This window comes from Hypanus sabinus, chromosome 3 (assembly GCF_030144855.1).
Source record: "Hypanus sabinus isolate sHypSab1 chromosome 3, sHypSab1.hap1, whole genome shotgun sequence".
In the NCBI taxonomy this organism is placed as follows: domain Eukaryota; kingdom Metazoa; phylum Chordata; class Chondrichthyes; order Myliobatiformes; family Dasyatidae; genus Hypanus; species Hypanus sabinus.
In genome coordinates this window covers 105208629-105232423 of record NC_082708.1, presented here as the reverse complement: position 1 = coordinate 105232423, position 23795 = coordinate 105208629, and the positions used below count along the sequence as shown (strand labels likewise).

General features: G+C 41.9%; 1 protein-coding gene across 1 annotated transcript in view; it reads right to left on the bottom strand.

The window, feature by feature from the left end:
• Window positions 1-533: 533 nt before the first annotated feature.
• Window positions 534-23795, bottom strand: part of egf (epidermal growth factor) — a 120731-nt gene continuing 97469 nt past the window's right edge. The window contains 3 exon segments of the mRNA XM_059963354.1: window positions 534-4039; window positions 5682-5775; window positions 17558-17663. Coding sequence (XP_059819337.1) covers window positions 3822-4039; window positions 5682-5775; window positions 17558-17663 — 418 coding nt within the window. The 3' untranslated portion in view covers window positions 534-3821.

Genomic DNA, 23795 nt, shown 5'->3' with positions numbered 1-23795 from the left:
ACTAATGGTAGATTCATACTCAAGGTGTAATTGGTCTAGAAAGAAATATTTTATGGTTTATAAATGATCCTTTTACGAGAAATGCATTTTAAAGATAGTCTCATTTTAAAAAAAACACCAGCTATCACTAATTCTAGCCAGCAGGATTAGTAAGAGGATCTCCAATGAGCATTTTCAAGTTGTGAACTTGCAATCTATGTCATTTTATACTGAGTTTCTGCCAAAAATATAACATTTCTGTGCAAGAGTAATCATTGTGCAAAATGTCAGTCATATCAAGACAGACATAACTTGCAGTACAGGGTGATCAAAGGCCTTGATCTATTTCTATCTAGTTTGAATATTATTTTTACTGGGAATGGAGATTGGAAACAGGACACACATACAGAATACCTCCTGGAAAACTGAAGCAAAGTTAAGAATTAACTTTTCAAACTATTTTAAAGTAAAAGTTTTGGTCCCTTTTAATTAATACAAAGAAAGCTTTTAAATGTAATGTTTTATTGGATTTTTATCAAAAAAATGGACAAGAACATGGTAATAAATATTGTATTAAAAGAAAGAAAGAAAGTTATAATCTGTACTTAGTGGATTAGTGACATAACATTTAAATGTGCCCTCACTGAAGAGTTTTACAACAAAATTCTGTGTGCCGTGGTGTCACATCATCATACAATTGAGAAACAGGCCCTTTGGCTGTCAACTCCATGCCAGTATTCTTTACTCATCCCAGTTTTCAGCACTTAACCTGCAACCTTCTATGCCATGGTGATTCATACCTGTTGCACAGACACACCAAATTAAATAAAAGCACACAAGTGGGAGATGGCTTTAACTGGTATATTCATGTTGCGGAGAGACAGAGACAGAGAGAACAAGATGCATGCATAGACAACAGTCCATACGTAGTGCTAAGGGGAGTCATTGCTTTAAAAGAGATAGATCCATACATTACAAAAATCTCTTTTAAATCTATCATTTACCTCTAACTTTAAATCTAAGTCCTCTGGGGAAATATTCCTTACTGTCCATCATATCTATTTCCTTCATAATTTTATACACCTCAATCAAGACCTCATTCGGTCTAAGCTCCTCCAAAGAAAAGAAACTTAACCTAACCAGTCTCTCCACACAGTTGAAGCACACCAACTCAGTCAACACTCTAGTGAAGCACCTCTGCACCCTCCCCTGGGTGTCGTCTTTCCTCAGGGTGTGGCATCCAGAACCATGCACTCTACTCCAATGAGCAAACACCTGGAAGGAATGTCTCGGGCCCTGAATGGTGGTGAGGGAGGAAGTGTAAGGGTAGGTGTAGCACTTGTTCCGTTTACTCTACTCCAATGGCTGCTTTTGACTATCGAAAGTCTAGGCAGCAATGGAAAACATCCAAGTATGAAAAGTAAACAGCCACTGTATTTATTTGTTGTGCACTATAACCATATAACAATTACAGCACGGAAACAGACCATCTCGGCCCTTCTAGTCCGTGCCGACGATCTTTTTTCAAACTTTTCTTCTTTGGCAGCAATATTTTAAAACCAAATTTTGATATAAAAGAGAGTGTTTGTTGAAATCAAATAAAAAACTATACTATAAAATGCCAGAGAAGTGTTTCTTTTCCACTTAACTGTCTTCTTAAACATAAATATACAAAGCACTAGGCCAAGAAGACACCATAGCTTATCACTAATTCAACTTTATTCTCATACGTAAACGCTTTCAGATCAACTATACCTGCAGTTGCTCCAATTACACTTTATGGTTAGAAGTAAAGATCAGTTTTGTTAGTTCATGGTAATGACAAAACAAGTAAATGCTTCTGGAATAAGTCCTAAAATCTACTGGCTATTTTTATTGCCACACAATAATCTCTTTCAAGAACTAGAAGTTCCTGTAAAGCTATTGTGTACATATGGCATTTCTGACAAGACACCATGAGAGCTCTATTTCCCTGTGATCCTCATCTACCAATAGATGTGTGTAGAACAGGACAGCTACCCTTTACTTGCAACCACTATTAATAAACTACAATATACTTCATGTCAACAAGGGCACAATCTCTAATAGTCAAAAAAAGGAAAATGTGGAAGAGTGACAGGGATCTGGGAGGGCAACAGGATTAACTGGACCTGGATGGAGATTTGGACTGAAGTCCTGGTCAAAGTCAGGAATCTGTCTCATTGTATTCTCCACTCTCCAAAGTGGTGCAGGCAATTTGTGTACTGGCTGCCATCAGCTGTTTCACCATAGACCAAGTTTGAAGTCGAAACAAGAGAAGAGCTCTTCAATGTATAATAATGCATTAAACTCGTTTGACAGGTAGCATTAGTTTTTAACAAGTGGTACTGAAAGAAAATACGAGTATTCAGGTCGGAAAAGAACTTTGATGTCTATCCATCTTATTCCTAAGCACACTCTCCTCCAAGGTGTTTCATTTATAACTGTAACAATGAGATTAATATTAAAAATTGACTGTTTTTGTCTCACACTGCACCTCTGGACTTGAGCTTCCATCCTGCTCGCCTATCCTTGACCGCAAAGTGACAAAGATGGTGGTTAAGATCAGCACAATAAACAACACAGTATTAGAATGCTGCTTGCAGTGAAACCGAGACCTAATGCGCTATGCTGCTTGTGCTGCATCTACAAACTGCATTTTTATAACCAAGCAATACAATCACAAGTCATTGTACAAACTGTGAACTATGGAAACAGGCTGATCACATCTTTGAATTTGACAAGGATTTTTCACTGATTTTTCACAATTAGTAATGTATTTTCACTAACAGCTGATTTTTCACAATTAGTAATGTATTTTCACTAACAGCTGATTTTTCACTCACTGATTTTTCACAATTAGTAATGTATTTTCACTAACAGCTGGAGAAATAATTTGGCTTCACCAGCAGACTCAAGGAATCTGTCTTTATATAGTACATCCAGGTACCATTCCCTTCAAATTACTGAAATGAAAATGCAAAGATCTCCACAATGGACAGTCTAGGTGAAAATTTACTTCCATATATCCAGCTATCATTTCACTCTACACACCATTTGAATAGCAACAGATGATATTTCTTTGAGGTAGCAGTATTTGCAAGTACCTTTTACAACCAGAAGTTCTTCTCTCATCCTATTCGGATAAAGGGCTTTTGACCTGATACATGAAATTTGCTGTTTCTCTACAAATGCTGCCATCTGATTTCTGAATTTTGGAAATTGAACCCATGAACATTAACTCACTACTTTTTTTAAACATTTTTATTTTTATTTAATTTTACTATTTAATGTAATATATATTTATATTCTTACTGCAATGCACAGGTTTTTTCTCTATTATATGCATTGCATTGCACTGTTGCAGCAAAGGCAACAAATTATATAACCTATGCTAGTGATATTAAACTTGATTCTGATTCTGATTCTGACCTGGTGAATGTGTCCACCAGTATTTGCGTTTGACTCCGGTCCCATTGTTCTTCAACACCGAAAACAATCTCCTTGTTCTGCTTATGCTTTTCACCCACTCTGTCCCAGAAACAATTGAATTACTAATCATGAATATTCATTAGGAGAGCAGTGAGCATTATTGGCAACAACACTGGCAATGTGCTGGAATAAACGCACTTGACCTTAAAAATTGCAAAACTGATGATAAGGCTAGTTTATAAACTGACCAGCTAGGAAGCAAATAAAGGAAAATATCTGCAACAGGATGGCTCCCAAAGGTGATGTTCCAAGGATTTAATTTACATAAATGAATATAATCAGCAATTGTATTCATTGTCTTCATGAAGACTGTCCATCCTAATGGATTCTGCTTAAGTGAATGTCCTTGGTTCATGGTTCTGTGAAGTGGTTGCCGAGATAATAAGGCTGGCTTCTTGTGACAACGGAGATCCAGTACAGGTGTGCCTAGGATACGTTGCTGACTTTTTCATGTGATTGTATGGCAATTGTTGGTGAAGACATTGACCTTTCATCTTCTTTAAATGACAACCAGCTTCATCATGGCACACCGCAAGCATTCCACATTGTACTGGTAACACAATAGAAATAAATATATTTAGGGCCATAGTGGATGATGCATGTCATTCCAGTTCATTTTTATTACTATTTCCAAAATATTGTAAAGAAGTTCTATCTCAAAAATAAAATCTAGCTATCCTCATTGGTTTTAGCTGTTTGGATATAGGTTAAAGGCGAATAACAATAGTATTATTTAGAAAATCAAAATGAATGAAGTTTTCAGTTTTAATTTACACCATAAAACCATAATATATAGGAGCAGAATTAGACCATTTGACCTACTGAGTCTACTCCGCCATCTCTTCATGGCTGATCCAAATTCCCTCTCAGCCTCAGTCTCCTGCCATCTCCTCATAACCCTTCATACCCTGACTAATCAAGACTCTGCCTTAAATATACATAACAACTTGGCCTCCACAGCTTCCAGTGGCAAAGAATCCAACAGATTCACCACTCTCTGACTAAAGAAATTCCTCCTCATCTCTATTCTAGTAGGACCCCCATCTATTCTGAGGCTGTGTCCTCTGGTCTTTGCTCTCCCACCTTAGGAAACATTCTCTCTTCATCCACTCTATCAAGGCCTATCACTATTTGATAGGTTTCAATGAGGTCTCCCCTCATCCTTCTGAATTCTAGTGAATACAGGCCCAGAGCCATCAAATGCTCTTCATGTGACAAGCCATTCTATCCTGGAATCATTTTTATGAACCTCCATTGAATGATTTCCAGTTTCAGCACATCCTTTCTAAGATAAGGGGCCAAAACTGCTCACAATACTCTAAGTAAGGCCTCACCAGTGCTTTATAAAGTCTTTCCCTTTTGTTGGTTATTTGATAGATTGAAATTTGGGACTTCAATCACATTTGATAAAATTCAGTTATAACAGACTGACATTATACCTGGACTTATTAATTGTATGTTTGAAGTGTACACAGTGGTGTGAATTTTTACGATTCTCTCTCTATGTGGGCAATGTTTGCTAAATTATCTGAAAATATCAATTACACTATAATTTCCTCCAGTTTTAGTAATGCTACATTCATTTCTTCATTGCAAAGAATCTCAAATGTGTTTATATTACATTATGCAAAAAATTATCACTTGTTACAAATGGAAAAACAGATATAGATCTGTCAAGAGTATTTACAGGGGAACAAAATCCATTATCTTGTAATTTAGTGTGAGTTATTCTGTTATTTTCCTACATTGAAAGCCTACATTTCATTTTTACATCAACATTAGTTAAACTGTAATTACAAATTTAAAGACTAAAAATCACACTGGACAACAAAGATTTTACTTCCTGAATACTTTTGGGTGTACCTTATAGATTCTGGGCTGATGATCATGAAAATCACTGTGAAATTTCCCTATCATGCATCATTTTTTTAAAAAATGTTGCCCACAATACAAGCTGAAAGCTTCCTATCTTGTTAGGTCAAAACACAATGAGCTGAAAAATAGAAAGAGAATCAATCCCACCCTAGAAAGCTCCCATATAAATCTAACTTCAAAAAAAAATTCTAAAGCAACACACACAAAATGCTGGAGGAACTCAGTGGGTCAGGCAGCATCTATGGAAAGGAATAAACAGTGGTGTTTTGGGCCAGGACCCTTCATCAGGACTGGAAAGGAAGGGGAAAGATGCCAACCTGATTCTGCAGTGTGGTCATGAGCTTCAACTCTGATAATGTGGACAATACTTGCGTCTCCGAGCTTCCAATCAGATTCCACTCCTGTGAAAGACTGGAACAATAATGGAGTAGATGTTAGATCCAGTAAGATACGGCAAGTATAAATCGTGGAACTCCCTATCCAGCAGCAGTCTGGGTGTACCTCCACTTCAGCTCTTTGTACCAACTTCTCAAAAGGCAATTAGAGCTGTGAAATAAATGCCGGCTCTGTCAGCAACATCCAGATTGAAAACCACATTACTGGTGCTGAATGTTCATGTGGATGATGGTGGTTGATTGCAATTACCTCTGCATATATGCATAAATGTGTGCAATTGGTATCCAACAGTCTTGCATCTGCCAACAATCAATGGTGAATTTTAATTTTTGCAAATTCCATCAAAATAAAAAAAAACTTAGGTAAGGGACCTCAATGCAGAATACTCAAGTGATGTTGAAAGTCACTGTACTTTGACATAACACACATTTGCTCACCCAGCAATTAGGAAAGCTATACAAAAACTGGAGTTCATCACCTGAACTAAAAGCAGGTTAAATAGACCACAAGGACAGAGCTTTGAGGAATTATCTATTAGATGTTAGTCATTCTACACTCTATGTTAGTTAATGAACAAACAATTCTCTGTATAGTTTGGAGTAAATGGACACCTGGGAGTGATTAGTGAAAGTGCCAATGGGGGTAGTGAAAGAAAAGAGCAAAGCTTAAGCAGTTTATAACTGAGCACAACATTAAATTACAGGCTTGTAAATGATCCCGTAGTTCTCCTGGCTTTTTGATACAGTCTTTGGAATGAACTGAATGGTTTTTTATTCTACCTTTAAATGTATTTTCTTTACCCATAGCCAAAATCAGGTTTGTATCTGGTTTTTATATAATTTAAAAATATATGTTTTATCAGAGGAAAAATATTACCCCGAGATTAATTGTCTTGAAGGGATTTGCAGGAAAATAAAGAAGTATAATAGAATGATAAAAACTGTACGTAAGCATAGACTGACAAATAACCAATGTGCAAAAGAGATGTTGTGCTAATTAAAAATAGATAAATAAATAATACTGAGAACGTAAGTTGTAGAGTCCTTGAAAGTGAGTCAGTAGGTCATAGAATCAGTTCAGAGGTGATGTGAGTGAAATTGTCCGCGCTAGAGATTGGATGGTGTAGGGTAGATGTGGGAAGGCTTCTCCTCTGGTGAAGTGGTGTATCCTCCACTTCTTGTAGGCTTTTCCATTCTTGGACACTGGTATTTCCACACTAGACCGTGATGCAAACAGCACTCTCCTGTGTGTCTATAGAAGTTTGTCGAAGTTTTTGATGACTTGCCAAATCTGCTCAAATTTCTAAGAAAGAAGTGGTGCTGCCGTGCTTTCTTTGAAATAGTATTTACATACTGATCCCAGCACAGATTCTCTGATGGGATAATGCTCAGGAATTGAAAGTTACTGACCCTCTCCACCCTCAATCTCCTAATGACCACTGAAACATGGGCCCCCAATTTCTTCCTGCTGTAGCTGACAATCTTTCGTTTCGCTGACATTGAGTGAGAGGTTGTAGTTGTGGCACCGTTCAACTAGGTTTTCGATCTCTTTCCTATCTGGCTTATACAAACAAAGTGAGGCTTTCTTCAGTGAAACTTAAGTGGTCTGTTTGTTTGACTCTTATCCATTGCTGGCAACAGGCTTCAAGTAGGTCAAGTAGGTTTATTCATTATAAAAGGAAAATCTACTCCCCATGGTGGCTTTCTCCCAGACAGCATACCCACATTCCTGGTTGTAAACAGAAATTACCCTGATTGAAATTTGACATAATACACCTGCCATCCCTGCTTAATTACTCCATCAATATCCCACAGCCCAAACTCCCATTCTCTTCAAGATCTCAATCAGTCCTCAGCTAAACCGTAGACTTCCCCCCGCCTCTGTCCCAGATCTGTCTCCCCTACATAACTGCACTTCCTCCTTGTGTTCTACCTGGCTGACTTGGACTTGTTCATAAAAGGACTTGGCAGCTGTGGAACTGGCCAAATATTATGTTGATCTACCACACAGCACCTTTAACATGCCAGGAGGGAAGAAGAAAGATAAGAAAGTGTAAGTGGGTGGTGAAGTAGCATAGCTAATGCGAAGTGGTTGGCAATTGCTGTAAGATTGGGGTTCAATTCCTGCTGCTGCCTGTAAGGAGTTTGTTTGTGGGTTTCCTTGTGTGCTCCAGTTTCCTCCCACAGTCCAAAGACGTACTGTTAGGGTTAGTGAGCTGAAGGCTTGCTACATTGGCGACACTGGCGGATTTGACACAAACAACGCAATTCTCTTTATGTTTTGATGCATCAGCAACAAGTAAATCAAGCTAATGTAATAGAGCTCCATCTCCTCGACACAACTGCAACATCTGGTGCTGTCTGTGTGGAGTTTGCATGTTCTCCCTGTGACTGCAGGGGTCTCCTCCCATTCCTAAAGGCATGCAGTTGGTAAGTAAACGGTAAATTGCCCCAGTGTGTAGCTGAGTGATTCAACCTGAGGGAAGTTAATGGAAAGAAAGGGTATTAGTCCAAGCTGAACATGGAGTGGCTGACTCAGTGGTCTGGAAGGCTCTGTGGCGTCGGAGGAATTTCAAGGCACTCCTGTGTAGAGAGTGTGATGGAAGATTATATGAAAGGAAGCAAAAAAAAGTGTAGAAAGGCGCAGCTGACTTGCTTTCTACTATTGTACAGCTCCACACACAGTAAACGTCCCGGTGACAGAGCACAGCCAGAGCTGTAAGAATCGAAACTGTCAGTGCTAGAAATCTGAAATAAAGCAGAATATGCTGGCAAAACCCAGCGAGTCAGGCAGCATTTTGTGAGTTAGAAAAATAACTTGTATTTCAGGTTGAAGATTTACCATCACCATACTTGCAATATCTCTGTTTCTCTTTCCATACTTGAGCTGCTGCTTTTTTCTAGCAGTTTCTGTTCTTGTCATTGGAGAAAACAGTCTCTCTGGTTTACTGTCCTTGTGTGGAAATGGCTAGCTACCTCTTGGTTATTTACTCCATGGGGCTGAGGTCAGAAGTAGGTGCAGTAGGAAATACTCCAGTCTCTGTCATCAATGGCAGTAAAACATCGAAACTGATAGTTTTTTTCTAAATGATTTTTAGTTTTAAGCTAGTTTCCTCCTGTGTTCTTTATTGCTTGCCATAAAGACATCTAAGGCAACCAAATAACTTGGAAAGGATCCCATACAACGTACAACATGTTATTACTGAATCACTGCAGACAAGCTTTGGAGCTCGAGTCAATTCCCAGGCTAGAAACATAGAAGGCAAGGGTGTTGCATGTACTCAGGATCATCTGGGATGCTGAGGATATCGTAGATGATAGCTTTAGCGAGGCAGTCACAGTCCTCCTGTGGTGAACTACATATACCTGTCTGGACACCCCCCCCCCCCACTGACTGCTCCTGTGGCTCCTCCCCACAGACCCCTGTATAAAGGTGATTGGAGGCACTGCTCCCCCCACCCCCCAGTCTCCAGGATGTTGTGTGGTGGTCTCTTGCTGCTGACGGTGCTTTCTTCCAGCTAATAAAAGCCCATCTTGACTCACGTCTCCGAGAGTTATTGATGGTGCATCACCTCCTGCAGCCATAAACTTGCACAGCCCGTACCGTCAGCACCAGTAGTCAGCCATGGGGCAAAGAAGGGAAGTGTGAAGACCGACAGAATGATAATGAAAGGGATCTTGATGGTAAGCGGAGCGAATGAGCATCTTTGTGGCCACTATCAAGACTCCAGGGTGGTGTATTGCCTTCCTGGTGCTGTGGCAGGGGGGAGGATGTCTCACAGTGGGTACAGAGCATTCTGAGAGAGGAGGTTGCAATCCTGGGTACAAATAGTACAAGCAGGAGTGGGGATGAGGTCCTGTAAGGAGATTTTAGGAGCCAGGTAGATGATAAAATGGATCGACAGGCTCGTTTCCAAGACAATGAGACCTATATGATGATTTGCATATGAAATGGACAGAAACCGATATCCTCACTGAGCTATTTGTGAGGGTTTAAACTGGAGTGGCAGGGAGATGGGAACCACAATAGCAAGGCAACGGGTGATAGGGATGAGGGCAAGAAAGTTGGCATGACAAGTAATACAAGCATTCTGGTGGGAAACCCTAGTTGGGCAATCTTTCACTGATTCTGCTATTTATTTAAATCTTACATCCATCCCACAATGTGAGGGAGTAAAAATCTTTCTGTTGTGACTCCGTTGCAATGTACAGACATGTGAATTTAAAAGTCTAATGGCTTGTAGAAAGAAGCTGCCCTGTAGCCTGTTGGTCCTGGCATTAATGCTGCGGTACCCTTTGCCAGACAGAAGCAGCCGAAACAGTTTATGGTCGGGGTGACCCGTGTCCCTATTATTCTACAGATTTGCTGCATATGCCCACAAGAAAATGAATCTCAGGGTTGTAAATGGAGACATATATGTACTTTGATAATAAAATTTCCTTTGAACTTTGAAAGAAAGTACACTATGGGGCTTGCCATGGGACTGATGGGCTGCAATGTGTTTATTATGGATAAGGGGGTTGAATTTTGGGCCTAGATAAGTACATGGAATTACAACATTGTTAAGTAGACCTGGTTACACGAGGGACTGGATCAACAGCTCATCATCCCTGGGCTCTGGATGTGATGTTGGGGGGAAAGGGGGGGGGAGCAGGGTAAAAGAGTTGGAGGATTTACACTACAGATAAGATAGAATGTCACTACCGTACTCAGAAGAGGACATACTGCAGGGTTTATCCACAGAGGTAACATAGGTGGAGCTCTGAAATAAGGAAGGTGCAGTTACACTGATGGGATTATACTATAGACCACCACCCCCCCAAAATCCAGCAGGAGGTGGAGGCACAGACATGTAGACAGACCATGAAGGGGTGCACAAACAACAGTGGGAGACTAACTTCCTTAGTGTTGACTGGAACTTCCTTAACACGAAAGGCTTTGATGGGGCAGAATTTCTTCAGTGCATCCAACTCAAATTGGTATATGGAGAGTCCAGCTAGAGGAGAGAACATACTCAGTCAAGTTTTGGCTAATGAACCACACTGGGTGATGGGGCTGACACTGATTTTTGGAGCAGTGACCACAGCTCATTATGTTTTAAGATAGTTATATGGAGGAAGCTGGATCCTGTGAGAAGGTACTAAATTGGGAGAGCATAAGTTAGGACAGGATCGTACAGAAGCTAAGGGAAGTGGACTGGGAGCCACTGCTGTTGGAGTAACTTGGGAATTGTTTAACATCCAGCTGACTGGAGTTCCAGATTGGCCTGTTCTGGGAAGGAGTAAGGATGAGGAACTTTGGATGATGCAAGAGGTCCTAAATTTAGTCAAGAAGCAAACATACGGTTAGGAAGTTGAAATCAGTCTGGGCTCTTGCTATTTCTATCTTGCTATAAAAATATTTATTTCTAAGTATTTCTATTTTATTTCTAAATATTTCTATTTGTATTTTTCTATCTTGCTATAAAAATAGCAAGATAGTCCTCAAACCGGGATTATGAATAGCAAGAGGGGCCTTGCTTATCAGGATCAAGGATAATCCCAATACATTTTACATTTGTGTTAAGAAAAAAAGAATAGCTAAGGAGAGGGTAGGTCCTTAGAGGACACGGTAGAGAATTTGTGCTTGGAGTCAGAGCAAGTGGCAGAGGCATTAAATGAGTACTTCATGTCACTGTTTACCTAGAGGAAAGATTTGGAGGATACTGAAAACAGAGTAGGGCATATTAATATGCGAGGACATTTTGGGACTAAGGTGGATGCAGTGCTGTGTCCTCTGAAAAGCATTAAGGAGAGAATCCTCAGTATCTCAGAATATTGTATGAGGCCAGTGAGGAGATTGCTGGGGCTTTGACAGAGGTCTTTGTATCCTCTCCAGCAGCAAGTGAGGTCCCAGAATGATGCTGCCTGGATTAGAGGGTATGGGCTGGACAAACTTAGGTTGTTCTCGCTAGAGCATCGGAGCCTGAAGGGACATCTGATAGAAGTTTTTGAAATTATGAGTCACAGAGTTATAGACATTCAGAATCCTTTCCCCAGGGTAGAAATGTCAAAGGCTAGAGGACATGTGAATAGGAAGTGAATGGAGGGACGTGGATTAATACATTGGAAGACATTTAGCATAAATGGGCATCAAGACCAGCACATGGTGGGCCGAACCACCTGTCCATTGCTGTACTGTTTTATATTCTATACAAATCTAACAGATAAGTGATGATGGGTTAGTGTGCTTCAATGAAAACAAGAGGGGTACATTAAGGCATTGGGTAGCAGGGTGGGGAGACGTCTCTACCAAAGGAGGTGTAAGGCATTCCTTGCCTTTGCTAACCTGCAGGTCACCTGCTCAGACCCCTACCCCCGATCAGGGTCACGTGAAGCCACGGGAGCAGGTGGTGGATGGTCGTACGAGCAGCTGGTGCATATTGCATGTCCTGGTTATGCGACCACTGATGCCAGGCAGACAATCTCTGAAGAGTAAGTATTGATAATGGCTGGGGTCACCCGTCTTGTAAAGTCACTGCCCAGAAAAAAACAATGGCAAACCACTTCTGCAAAAGAATTTGCCAAGAAGAATCATGGTCATGCTAAGACCATGATCAGCCATGATCATACGACAGGGCACATAGCAAACAAACACGAAGGTGGGTTGTAACTGGGATAATGTTAAGGAAGCAGCTATGTTGTTTATTTAATAGGTGATTAAAATATTCTGTAAAAAGTTCCTTGCTAGATGCTTAAATGATGGCTGCAAGGATTCTTCTACTAAACCATATTGTTTTCAGTAAGGTGTTAACATCTGCATATTAAACACAGAGGTAACTGACTCTGTATGACAGTGAACAATGTAGAAACAAAATGCCAGATTGTTTCACATTTTGACTGATTTTTAATTCCATCATGGTCAAAGTTATTTTGTGAGTGCAACAAACATTAAAACACAAACTGGGCATATCATTGAGCAAGGAGTACGTGGGCTTCTGACATTGTATCGCATTAGCAAGAAGATATGCGGAATCTACTTAAATCAGAATAACTCTTCTGGTATTAAAATTATTCAGTCTTTTTACAAAGGTAGCATGACTTGGTTAACTAAATTCAAATCTAATAACCTTACAGTGAATGAATTTCTGTAATTCGATAAAATGATATTTTAAACGGCAATTTAGTGATCAGGAAATGGGCATGAGCTGTAGAAGTGTGTTTTCAAAAAGGATCCCATTAAAGGACCAATTATGCCACATTGTTAGTCGCAGCATTTTTATTTATTGATAATGATGTTGCAAAAAGTTGCTTACTTTCCTGGGTTCCACCAGAAATTTGTTTTATATTTTGGAACTTACATTTACAAAGATAGATTCGATGTACAGGGGAGTGAGATGTTGCTGAGGAACAACATTACTGTCACCCATGCCTGTAACCACTCGTACTGGGAGATTTCTAAGTGTAAACTCATAGGCATTTACCTAATCAGTCACTGACACAGGAGGGGTCATTTCAGTGAGGTCTGCACTTGTTTGCTGATTATAGCAGAAACAAGGAAGAAAGTGGCTTAATGAATGTGTTGTAATAGTAGTACCTTTTCAGTAAAGATCATTATCATGCATCAGATTAATTACAATCAACTCACACTGCAGAGGAAGTGTTGAGGATTCAAAGCATGGTAGAAACAAAACAGAATCAACTCTGTGCCAGTCTGAAGTGTAGTCTGTGCTCATTATTTTCCTCACACTGAATGTAAGATCCATAGTGCAACCACTGCTACGCAGAGAAGTCTTCAGAATGAGCTTATTAATTTTATCTTGTCACACTCTACCAGGTCTAGTATAAGCTGCCTTCTGCTTGTTTCCAGTACGTGCTGGCCCAAAAATGCTCCATGAACTGCTTTCAGAGCTTTCTTTGCAGATTTGCTTCCTTTGCAGAATTTTCTAATCGTTATATAGATTGTAATTCCCCATGATTATTGCCAGACTTTTCTGAGAAGCTCTCATTATTTTTTTTATTTTATACTCTGTCCTATGCTATAGTCACAAAAGAGAGAGGCCTGCACATCATTCCCACAAATGATTTATTGACTCACAAACCTGCATTCTCTTTCCTGAACTTATTCATCCCTGCTTATGGCTCTAATTAATTCATTGAGGCACTTGTCTAACTTCTCCCTGCTTCCTACACTTCTTAAATCTCACATACTCTACAAAACCCAGGAGCAAATCGTATCTCCTGTAGCTATATCTCTTTCATGAGAGAATCTGCAGATGCTGGAGGTCTAAATCAGCACACACAAAATGGTGGAGGAACTCAACCGGCCAGGCAACATCTATGGAAATTGATAAAGAGTCGATGTTTCGGGCCGAGACTGGAAAGGAAGGGGAGAAATCAGAGTAAGAGGATGGGGGGAGGGGAGGAAGAAGTACAAGGTGGCAGGTGATGGGTGAAACCAGGAGGGGGCCGGGGAGGGGTGAAGTAGAGCTGGGAATTTAATTGGTGAAAAAGGTACAGGACAGGAGAAGGGGAATCTGATAGGAGTGGACAGAACACCATGGGAGAAAGGGAAGGGGGAAGGAGCACCAGAGGAAGGTGTTGGGTAGATAGGAAGATAGGAGGGACAGTGGAGGAATGGTGAGGTGGGGAGCAATTACAGGAACTTCAAGAAATTGATGCTCATGCTAAATCCCTTTAATAGTTAACACATACAAACAAGCTGGATGAACTCAGCAGGTTGGGCAGCATCCATTGAAACGAGCAGTCAACGTTTCGGGCCGAGGCCCTTCGTCAGGACTGAAGAAGGAGGGGGCAGGGGCCCCATAAAGAAGGTGGGGGGAGGGTGGAAAACCAATCAGAGGAAAGATCAAGGGGTGGGGGAGGGGAAGCAGGGAGGGGATAGGCTGGAAAGGTGAAGAAGGAATCTAAGGGGAAAGCACTATGGGTAGTAGAAGAAGGCAGAGTCATGAGAGAGGTGATAGGCAGCTAGAAGAGGAGGCAGAGTGAAAGTGGGATGGGGGAAGGGAGAGGGAGGGAATTACCGGAAGTTGGAGAATTAGTCTCTTTAATAGCTATCAGTTCAGAAATATGGAGGTGAAGTTAACACTCGGGTCTCATTGCCAAGTGCTCTGCAGACTTGTATGTGAATTGTCTAATTTATTAACATACTATGGTGAATCAGTCACTTTTTAACAGACTCTGCTTATCATTAACTTAGGGTACTAGATTCGCCTTGGGGTACCTATTTGTGCAATGGAGGAGTTGAGAGGAAATCTGTCTGGTGAAAATGTTACGGTTTATAATATCACATCCTTATATATGTATAGATATAAAGAAAGTAAAATCAAGTAAATGTGGTACAACAGAAAAGCTATATGGTCAGTGATTTCAGACAGGTCAAAAAGGATTAATACCATGTATAAATAGATTAGAGTGTGTTAAAATGCAGAAAATTAACACTGTGTTCCTAGCTAAACAAGCTTGTACAATGACTCCTTGGTATGACCACAAGCATGTCTTATCTTGTTTAAATTACCATCTGAAGCAAATGTAGGGTCAGTTTTCCACTCAATAAATGAGGAAGTGAAAATATACAACGAAGTTTGTCTTGTTATTAACTGGTTGGCCAATCAAGATCCAAGTAAACAAGTCAAATTCTTTTGCAATCTATACACACCCTCAGCAATTAGACTGAATATAAAGTTACTTGAACTTATTATGTAATATCAATGAAGAATACAGTCAATTGTGTAGTTACATTAATCATCCATTTTACTGATTAAATGCTATCCGGATTTGAAAGTAATGACGCTATTGTTACCAAGAGTGAGTAATTCCTTAAAGAACAATTAAAAATATGATATCAAGATAAGGAGTCGCAAGATTTAAAAAAAAGATTAGCAGCTAGTGTTGGTAAATTAAGAAAGAACTGTTTAAGCATTTAAGCACAAATATGGCAGATTCCAGTTCAGTGAAAAGTAGTGAGGTGACTTTCAAGAGAGTACGAAAGGAAATTTAAGATACTCCACAAACATGAGAAAGTCTGCAAATGCTGGAAACCCAAAATGCTGGAGGAACACAGCAGGTCAGACAGCATCTATGGAAATGAATGAACATTTGACGTTTCGGGCCGAGACCCTTCTTCAGAACTGAGAAGGGGGAAGACACCAGAATAGAAAGGTGGGGGGAGGGGAAGGTTATCTTATACTCTCCTTATAATATGTAAAAAGCTATATGGGAGGCTTTACTTGCATTCCATTTGCATCCTGCCATCTTTCACTGATTATGACAGCGTTGGGGTAATAAGTTGAACCAGAATCAGGTTTATTATCACTGGCATGTGTCGAGAAATTTGTTAACTTAGCCGCAGCAGTTCAATGCAATATATAATGTAGAAGAAAGAAAAAAATAAAATAATAACAATAATAATAAGTAAATAAATCAATTACAATATACATATATTGAATAGATTGAAAATCATGCAAAAAATCAGAAATAACCTTTTGCTATATTATCATTTGGAGTTGTTTTATATATTTTCAATGGTTTTTGTTGACCAAGATTCAAGAGTTAAGTATATACAGGACTTAAATATTCTAAATTATGGATTTCACTCTGCAAGGGCTCAATAAATTGTTGCCAATATTAAAGTCACAGCTAAGCTTGGGGTCACTAAGATGCTCGATTGGTGTTGTAACACAGGTTAACTGCCTTATTTTACAGTCACACAGATATTCCAATATCCAGTGGAGATCATATCTAAATACAAAAGCAGTTTCTAAATTTTCTCTGTTAGTTCCATACCAGTTATTAAAATTATATAAAATAAAATGGTGCCTAGGAAGTGCATAAAAGAATAGGAGAGGAGTGCAAGATGAATATATTAAGCTTTGTTGTGTAAAATAGACTGGATTAGAACTTTTGATTTTCGATATTTTTTAGTTTTCAGATACTGAGAATCATCTCCTGTTTTGTATTGAATTATCTCATTAGTTGTAAGCAATGTGAAATAAATTCTGACAGCAAAGAGAAGAAAAGATCCTGAAGACTAACAAATTTCATATTTACTTAAAGCTTCATTTTGCTAGGGTTTGAGATTTCACTCCTTCAAAGCTTAACAGAAACGAGTAATCTGTTAATATTTCAGGCAGAGACCTTTCTCCAGGATTGGAAAGGAAGGGGACATGTCAAAGTATGAACTTACTCAGACTTCTCCCCTTCCTTTACAGTCCAGATGAAGGTCTTGGTCCAAAACATCAACTATTTACTCTTTTCCATTGCTGCTGCCTGGCCTGCTGAGTTCCTCCAGAATTTGTGTGTTTTGTTTTGGATTTCCAGCATCTGCAGATTTTCTCATGCTTGTTAAGTTTAATAGAGTTGTCTTTTCTATTATATTGTCCCTGAATTGAGATTGAGATACAGTCTCCCCTGTAGGTGTATAAGTTCATTCATGTTGCAGACCTTCAGTTGGACTGCAGAAACATTACAGAATACCTTCAAATTTTGTGCATAGTATTTTAATAAAAATATAGAAATTGAATTCAAACCACTATTTAAACCTGTAAAATGTGATGCAGTCACCATAACAACATTGGCAAAACTACTTTCTTTGAAAGTCCTACCATCAACAAGTTCCCTTGCACTGTTAGAAACAATGTCAATTTTAAATGTAAATACCTGGCCCACAGAAGTTTCAGCAATACCCTTTCTTTATTTTTAAACATTGGAACTGGTTTTACAAATGATACTCTCTGGTGAAATTTGTGCACGCATCTTCATGCTTTCTCATGCACCCATTTTAACCTTAATGAAATTACCTGCTGTTCATTGATTGTTGAAGTTTCGGTTACATTGTCAATGCTACTGCTGCTTGTTTGACTCATTTCTTCCTGATAACGGCTCTTCTTGAAATGTTTCTGGAATCTAGTAAACAAAACCTGTTATAATTAACCAAGCTCCATGTACAATTAACAGTGAGTGAAGTGTTTAAACTTTTAATTTGGAAAGTGAAGGAAAGAAAACAATGAGGGAGCATGATTGTAAAAATTTGAGTGCAGCTATTTAGGGATACATTCAGCAAGCAGTTTTTCACACAAGTGGCAAGAGATAATACTTCCCAGCCTAAAGAGGCCAAGGATACTCTGTCAAACGAAATGTTCAAAATTGATTACAATGCGTTATGTCAAAGCATCTATTCATTAAGCAGCCACATGAATTAAAGAGAACAACTGGTTGATATTTTGTTAACTTCTGGCACAAAGCATAAAGCAACTGATATATTACAAAATAGATATTGGGAAATGTAGAGGAGACTTAACTCAAAAACAAAGCAGTGGAGATGATTTAGCGGTACATGTCAACTTTGATAACTTTAATAATCAACTGCAAAATCCATAAACAATAATCCAAAATCCATAAAAACAAGAAAGAACAGATACTAAACTCACAGTCATTAAGGTTACTGAAGATTAGGAGTTACCAGTTGAGGCTAGCTGGTTTGCATGAGTGAGGAAGGACTGTGGATGAGAGCGGGGTTTAAATAGGCTGCAGGTGACTCTTGTTAGGTAGTTGGAGACTGGGAGGGTGATCCAGATGGGTCCAGTGGAACTCTTCGATGTGCAAAGGATCCAATGAAAATGGGCAGCACCCAAGATCTCTTCTCCAGGCCGTACCTTTCTCAGATGACCAGATACTGCATGGCCCATCCACAACAATATGTATCCATCAATCAGTGAACTGTATGCACTGCACCACCTTCCAACATCCTAGGTTCCAGAGGGGCAGGCTCAGGCAGGTTGAGTAGTCCTGCTTGAGACAGGACACCTGGAAGGTAGGTGAAATCCTGAGGGATGGAGGCAGCTGGAGAAGGGTAGGTGACTGAATTGATGCGATGGATAATCTTGAAGGGACCAATGAACTGGGGTGAGAGCTTGTGGTGTACAAGGACAGATCATGGGTGGATAGATAGACACTGTCCCAGGCTGGAATAATCTGGCTAGCTGCTACTTGTGGCAGTAGGCATCATAGGATGGCTGTTCATGCCTTCTCCCAAGCACTCTGGCAGTGTTGAACCAGGGGCCTGATGGATGTGACCTCCACCATTATCTCTTCTGTGGGGAACAATGGGGGTTGGTAGCCATGACAAAGGATGACATAAGCACGGTAGAGGAAGTGTGCAGATTGTTGGATAGCTCAGCCCAGACCAGACAATGCTTCCATGAGGAAGGGTCAGAAGCAGCAAAACATCACAGAAATTTCTCCACTTGCTGATTGACTATTTCTAACTGTCTATTGGTCTGTGGATGATAGCTGGAGGACAACCTCACTGAGGTGTAGAGGTGGGAGCAGAACTCGGCAGAACCGTGAGACAAATGTAGGCCACAACCCAACACGATATTCTTGGGGCAAGCCATGGAGATGAACGACATGTTGAAAAACCAGGTTAGCTGTCTCAACAGCTGATGGTTGTTTTGGGAGAGCAATGATGTGGGCCACCTTGGAGAACTGGTCCACCACTGTCATGATCACTGCAGCCCCATTGGAAGGAGGCAAACCCGTGATGAAATCCACGGTGGGACCATGGGTGTCAAGGAACAGGCAAGTGTACAGGAGCCCAAAGGGCTGTTGGTTGGGTGAATTAGACTGGGCAGGCAGTAACAAACCGATGTACATCTGCAATCATGGTGGCCCACCGGGACTGGTGTCACAGAAAATCGAGAGTACGTCATGTACCTGGGTAGCTGGAGAGGGGTGAGGAGTGGGCACACTGTCGGGCCTCAGAGGCCACCACACATACATGCAGCTGCCAGGTGTGTTGACCGGACCAGGCTTGCGCAGTTGGGCCTGGCAGATCTAGTTCTAAAGGTCCCAGATGATCAGGGTGAGTATCTGGGAGGATGGATCTCCAGCTGGGTCAAACTGTTGTGACAGGGCATCCACCTTAGTGTTCTTGGAGCTGGGTTGGTAAGAGATGGTGAGGTTGAATTGCCCAGCAAACCTGATGAGGGTTGAGTTCACGGGTCTGTTGTATGGGTAAGAGGTTCAGGTGGTCAGTCCAGTTCAGAAGGAACTTGGTGTTACCCATCAGCTAATGTCTCCATTCTTCCAAGGCCCATTTGATGGCCTGTCCCCTACTCCATAACGGTGCTGTGTAGAATTAAACATGCACAGGAAGGCGGCACAAGGGTGTGTGTTCCTGTCTGGTCCTCGCTGGGACATGTGCCCACATCACACGTGTCCATCTCTACCACAAAAGGTCCAGAGGGGTTCGGATGGCGGAGAATTAGAGCGGTGGTGAAGCGTCTCTGGAGATCCTCAAAAGCGTGGTCCTCGGCAGCAGGTCAGGTTACCCATGAGGGAGGTGAGAGGATTAGCTGCAGTTTTTGATAAACTGGCAGTAGAAGCCCAAGGAGCACTTGAGGGAGTGTGGTCAGGGCCATCCAGTGATCCTGCGCACTTTCTCTGGGTCCGTGTCCATGTCTTGGCGTGAAAGGACATAACCCAGTAAGGAAATGACTGGGGTGCAGAACTGGCCTCTCTCTAACCTGCAGTGCAGTTGGTTTTCCAGGAGACGCTGGAGACTGATCAGACATTTATAGACATAGTCTTGGGGGTCCTTGGAGAAGATGAGGTTGTTGTTGAGGTAGACAAAGACACACCAATGTAGCACATCTCAGAGAACTGCGTTGATAAAAACGACTGGACTGTCGGAAAGTCTAAAAAGCATCTCCAAGTATTTGTAGTGACCAGTGGATGTTATGAATGCCATCTTCCACTCATCCCCCTGGCATATACAGATCAGGCTGTAGGCACTCTGTAGATCCAGTTTGGTGATTTTGTTGAGTCCGTGACAGTCAATGCAGGAGTTAGAATTCGATTTAGAAAAATCTTTCTGTTGTGACTCCGTTGCAATGTACAGACATGTGAATTTATAAGTCCAATGGCTTGTAGAAAGAAGCTGCCCTGTAGCCTGTTGGTCCTGGCTTTAATGCTGCAGTACCCTTTGCCAGACAGAAGCAGCCGAAACAGTTTATGGTTGGGGTGACTGATGTCCCCGATGATCTTCCAGACCTTCTTTCTGCACCTACTGCTGTAAGTGTCCTCAATGGAGGGAAGTTCATGTCCACACATATGCTGGGCTATTCGTACCACTCTCTGCAATGCCCAGAGACCGAGGTTGTCACGGACCCCGTACCAAGCAGTGATACAGCCAGTCAAGATGCTTTCCATGGTGTCCTTGTAGAAGGCCTTGACGATTTGGGGGTCCATGTCGAATTTCTTCTGTTGCCTGAGGAGAAAGAGACACCAATTTTTTTTTTGACAAAGAAGAACCTTCCACCGGCTGGGGACTGGAATGTTGATTGAACTTGTGCTGTAGTGTTCCTGGCTCGGGTCTCAGGAGGGGACAGGGAGAACAGATGACCTCTGGCCGTGTAGTCTACGAGGTAGCAGGATGCTGGCTATGTCGTGGCATCCCTGAGGGAGTTTGGTGAGGCCACGTGTTTCCTCCATCTCCACGGATCTATGGTGCGAGGTTCACTGATGTTGCAGGCAGTTACCCCTCAAGTGGGTCCCTGCTGAACCGGGTGGCAAAGCAAAGACCATGAGTGGAGAGCCGGGGGAGTGTTGGGCGAGTCGATTAGATGGACTCACTGTGCTCTCTGATGCTCACATGCAAGGCTGTGTGCATGTCTTGAACGTCCCAGCTCCCAAGGGACGTCTGTCAGTGGCTGTGATGCAGAAGGAGTGAAAGATAGGCTGGGAATTGAGTCCAAGCTGCACACAAGGAGTCCTGTCCAGAAATAAAAACACAAAATGCTGGCAGAACTCAGCAGGCCAGACAGCATCTATGGGAGGAGGTAGTTTCTCCTGTCCAGAACGTTGGCTGTGGCGCCTGAATCCAGCAAGTTCCTCTCATGTGCTTAGAGCCATTGGAGTCTGGAGGAAAAGAGAGAGAGGGAGAGAGATTTGGGCTATGACACTGGGTTGAGTGGCCAGCGGAGCTTTTCAGATAGAAGGCTGTGCCTGGTGGTGCCATTCCTGGAAGCATTTGATGCACGGGTATGCAGACAAGTTGTTCCTCCATTGACGATCAAGTTCTTAAGGGGTTAAAGCAGCTCTCTCTAGCTGGACAGGTTCTGGAGGTGAGGCTCCAGCAGCCTGAAACGGTTCTGGGAACGAAAACAGGTCTGGCTGGGGATCTGGAGGGTCGTTCCAAAAGATACTTATCGATTCGGAAGGCTGGAGTGGTGAGGCTTTTGAGGTTAGTGGCATCTCCTGGGTAGACAGCTCAATTTTGAGGCACTTTGAGAAGCTGTTATAGGATGGGCCAGCAGCACTTCCACATCTCATCTCCATTCCGCTACGAGGGTCCTGAATTCCCCAGTGAAATCTAGGACCAAGCATGAGCCTTGACGCAGGTGATGTATCTGCTCCACGATCCCTCTTCCATTTCCCGGAGCATCACATCAGGGAATTCCTCACATTTGTTGCAAAAGATGGGTTTATTGTCCCAGTTAGCGGCGGCCCAGGTCAGAGATTGCCCAGTCGAGAGAGAGAGAGGCGCTGAAGGCAAACTTGGCTCAGTCTGTAGAAAGCAGAGTCAGCTGGAGCTTGAAGTGTAAGATGCACTTGGACAGGAAGTTGTGGCATTGGGTTGGAGATCTGTCAAAGTGTATAGGGAACCAGTATCCCAGCCTCAGGGGGAAGAGGTTGACTGTCATGGGGTTGCTGTATTGAGACTGGTGAGCAGATCGTCAAGGGTTTCCTGCTGCTCCTGGATGGATTGCTCATGTCAATGGACAGCTTACTTCAGGTGAGCATGTTCTACTGGGCCAGTTGATGATTCACTCATCCAGTCAGGGAACAAATGGGACACTTGACCCAGAAGCAGAGCAGCAGAAACGATTTAGCAGTGACCGGAAAATTTAATAAACAACTGCAAAATCAACAAGCCGCAAGAGGCCACAGAACAAGAGAGAACAGATGCTAAACTCACAGGCAATGAGGTAACGTGAACCCATGGTTGGGTCCTCTACTCTGCACCGATCAAAGCGTCGAGCAAGGTTAAAATGCCAAGGACAAGACCAGGAAACGAGTTGGCGTTCAGAGCCGTCTGCCTGTGTTTGACTGGTCCTCCTCTCACTGCTGGCGTAGGAGTCTCGATGGCTGCAAGGTTCGATGGCATCAGCGGCCAGTAGCTGTGGGCTCGCTTTTGGGGATTCTGCAGTTGGATGTTTAATGTTCTCAGTCCTGAATACCCCACAGCTGCGGGTTAACTTCTGTGGACTCTGCAGTTCATGCGCCATGTCTTTTTTTGTTTACTCTTTCTTACTATTTGAGTGCTTTGATTGAGGAGCTTTGGCGTGGAACTGCCTCTGCAGCTGGGGCCTGCCATTGCTTTGGGGGGGTTTGATGTTTAACATTCCATGTGCTAGTTGCTCATGTTCTGCTGTCTGGATGATTGGTTCTTTGTTCCTGAGTTAGGTCCTTTCTGATCGTCGTTGTGTGGGCACTTTGTTTAGATGGGTTCTATGGTGTTTCTTGGTTTTATGACTGCCTGCAGGAAGAGGAATCTCAGGGTTGTACACTGTTTACATACTCTGATAATGTCCTTTGTAACTTTGAAACTGAAGGCTAGGAGCCAATGGTTGAGGTTGGCTCGTTCGATGAGTGAACAAGGATTGTGAATGAGAGCTGGGTTTAAATAGGCTGCAGGTGATGATTTGGAAATGAGTGAGAGGTGACTCCTGTTAGGTGGGTGGAGACTGCAAGTGCAGTCCTGACAGGAGCCCCTTAAGGCCACCCCCTATGGCCCAGGACTATCTGCTGGAATTCCTCAATGGGCAATGATCCAAGATGTAAGTAGATGGCACTCAAGATCTGTCCTCTGGGCCATATCCTTGTCGGTTGACCAGGTACTCAAACCCTGTCCCAGACGATGTAAATCCATCAGCCAGCGGACAGTGTACATCGAACCACCTTCCACCATCCTAGGTTCCAGGTGTGCAGGCTCAGGTGGGTGGAGTGGTCCATGAACAGCAGAATTGAGGCCCG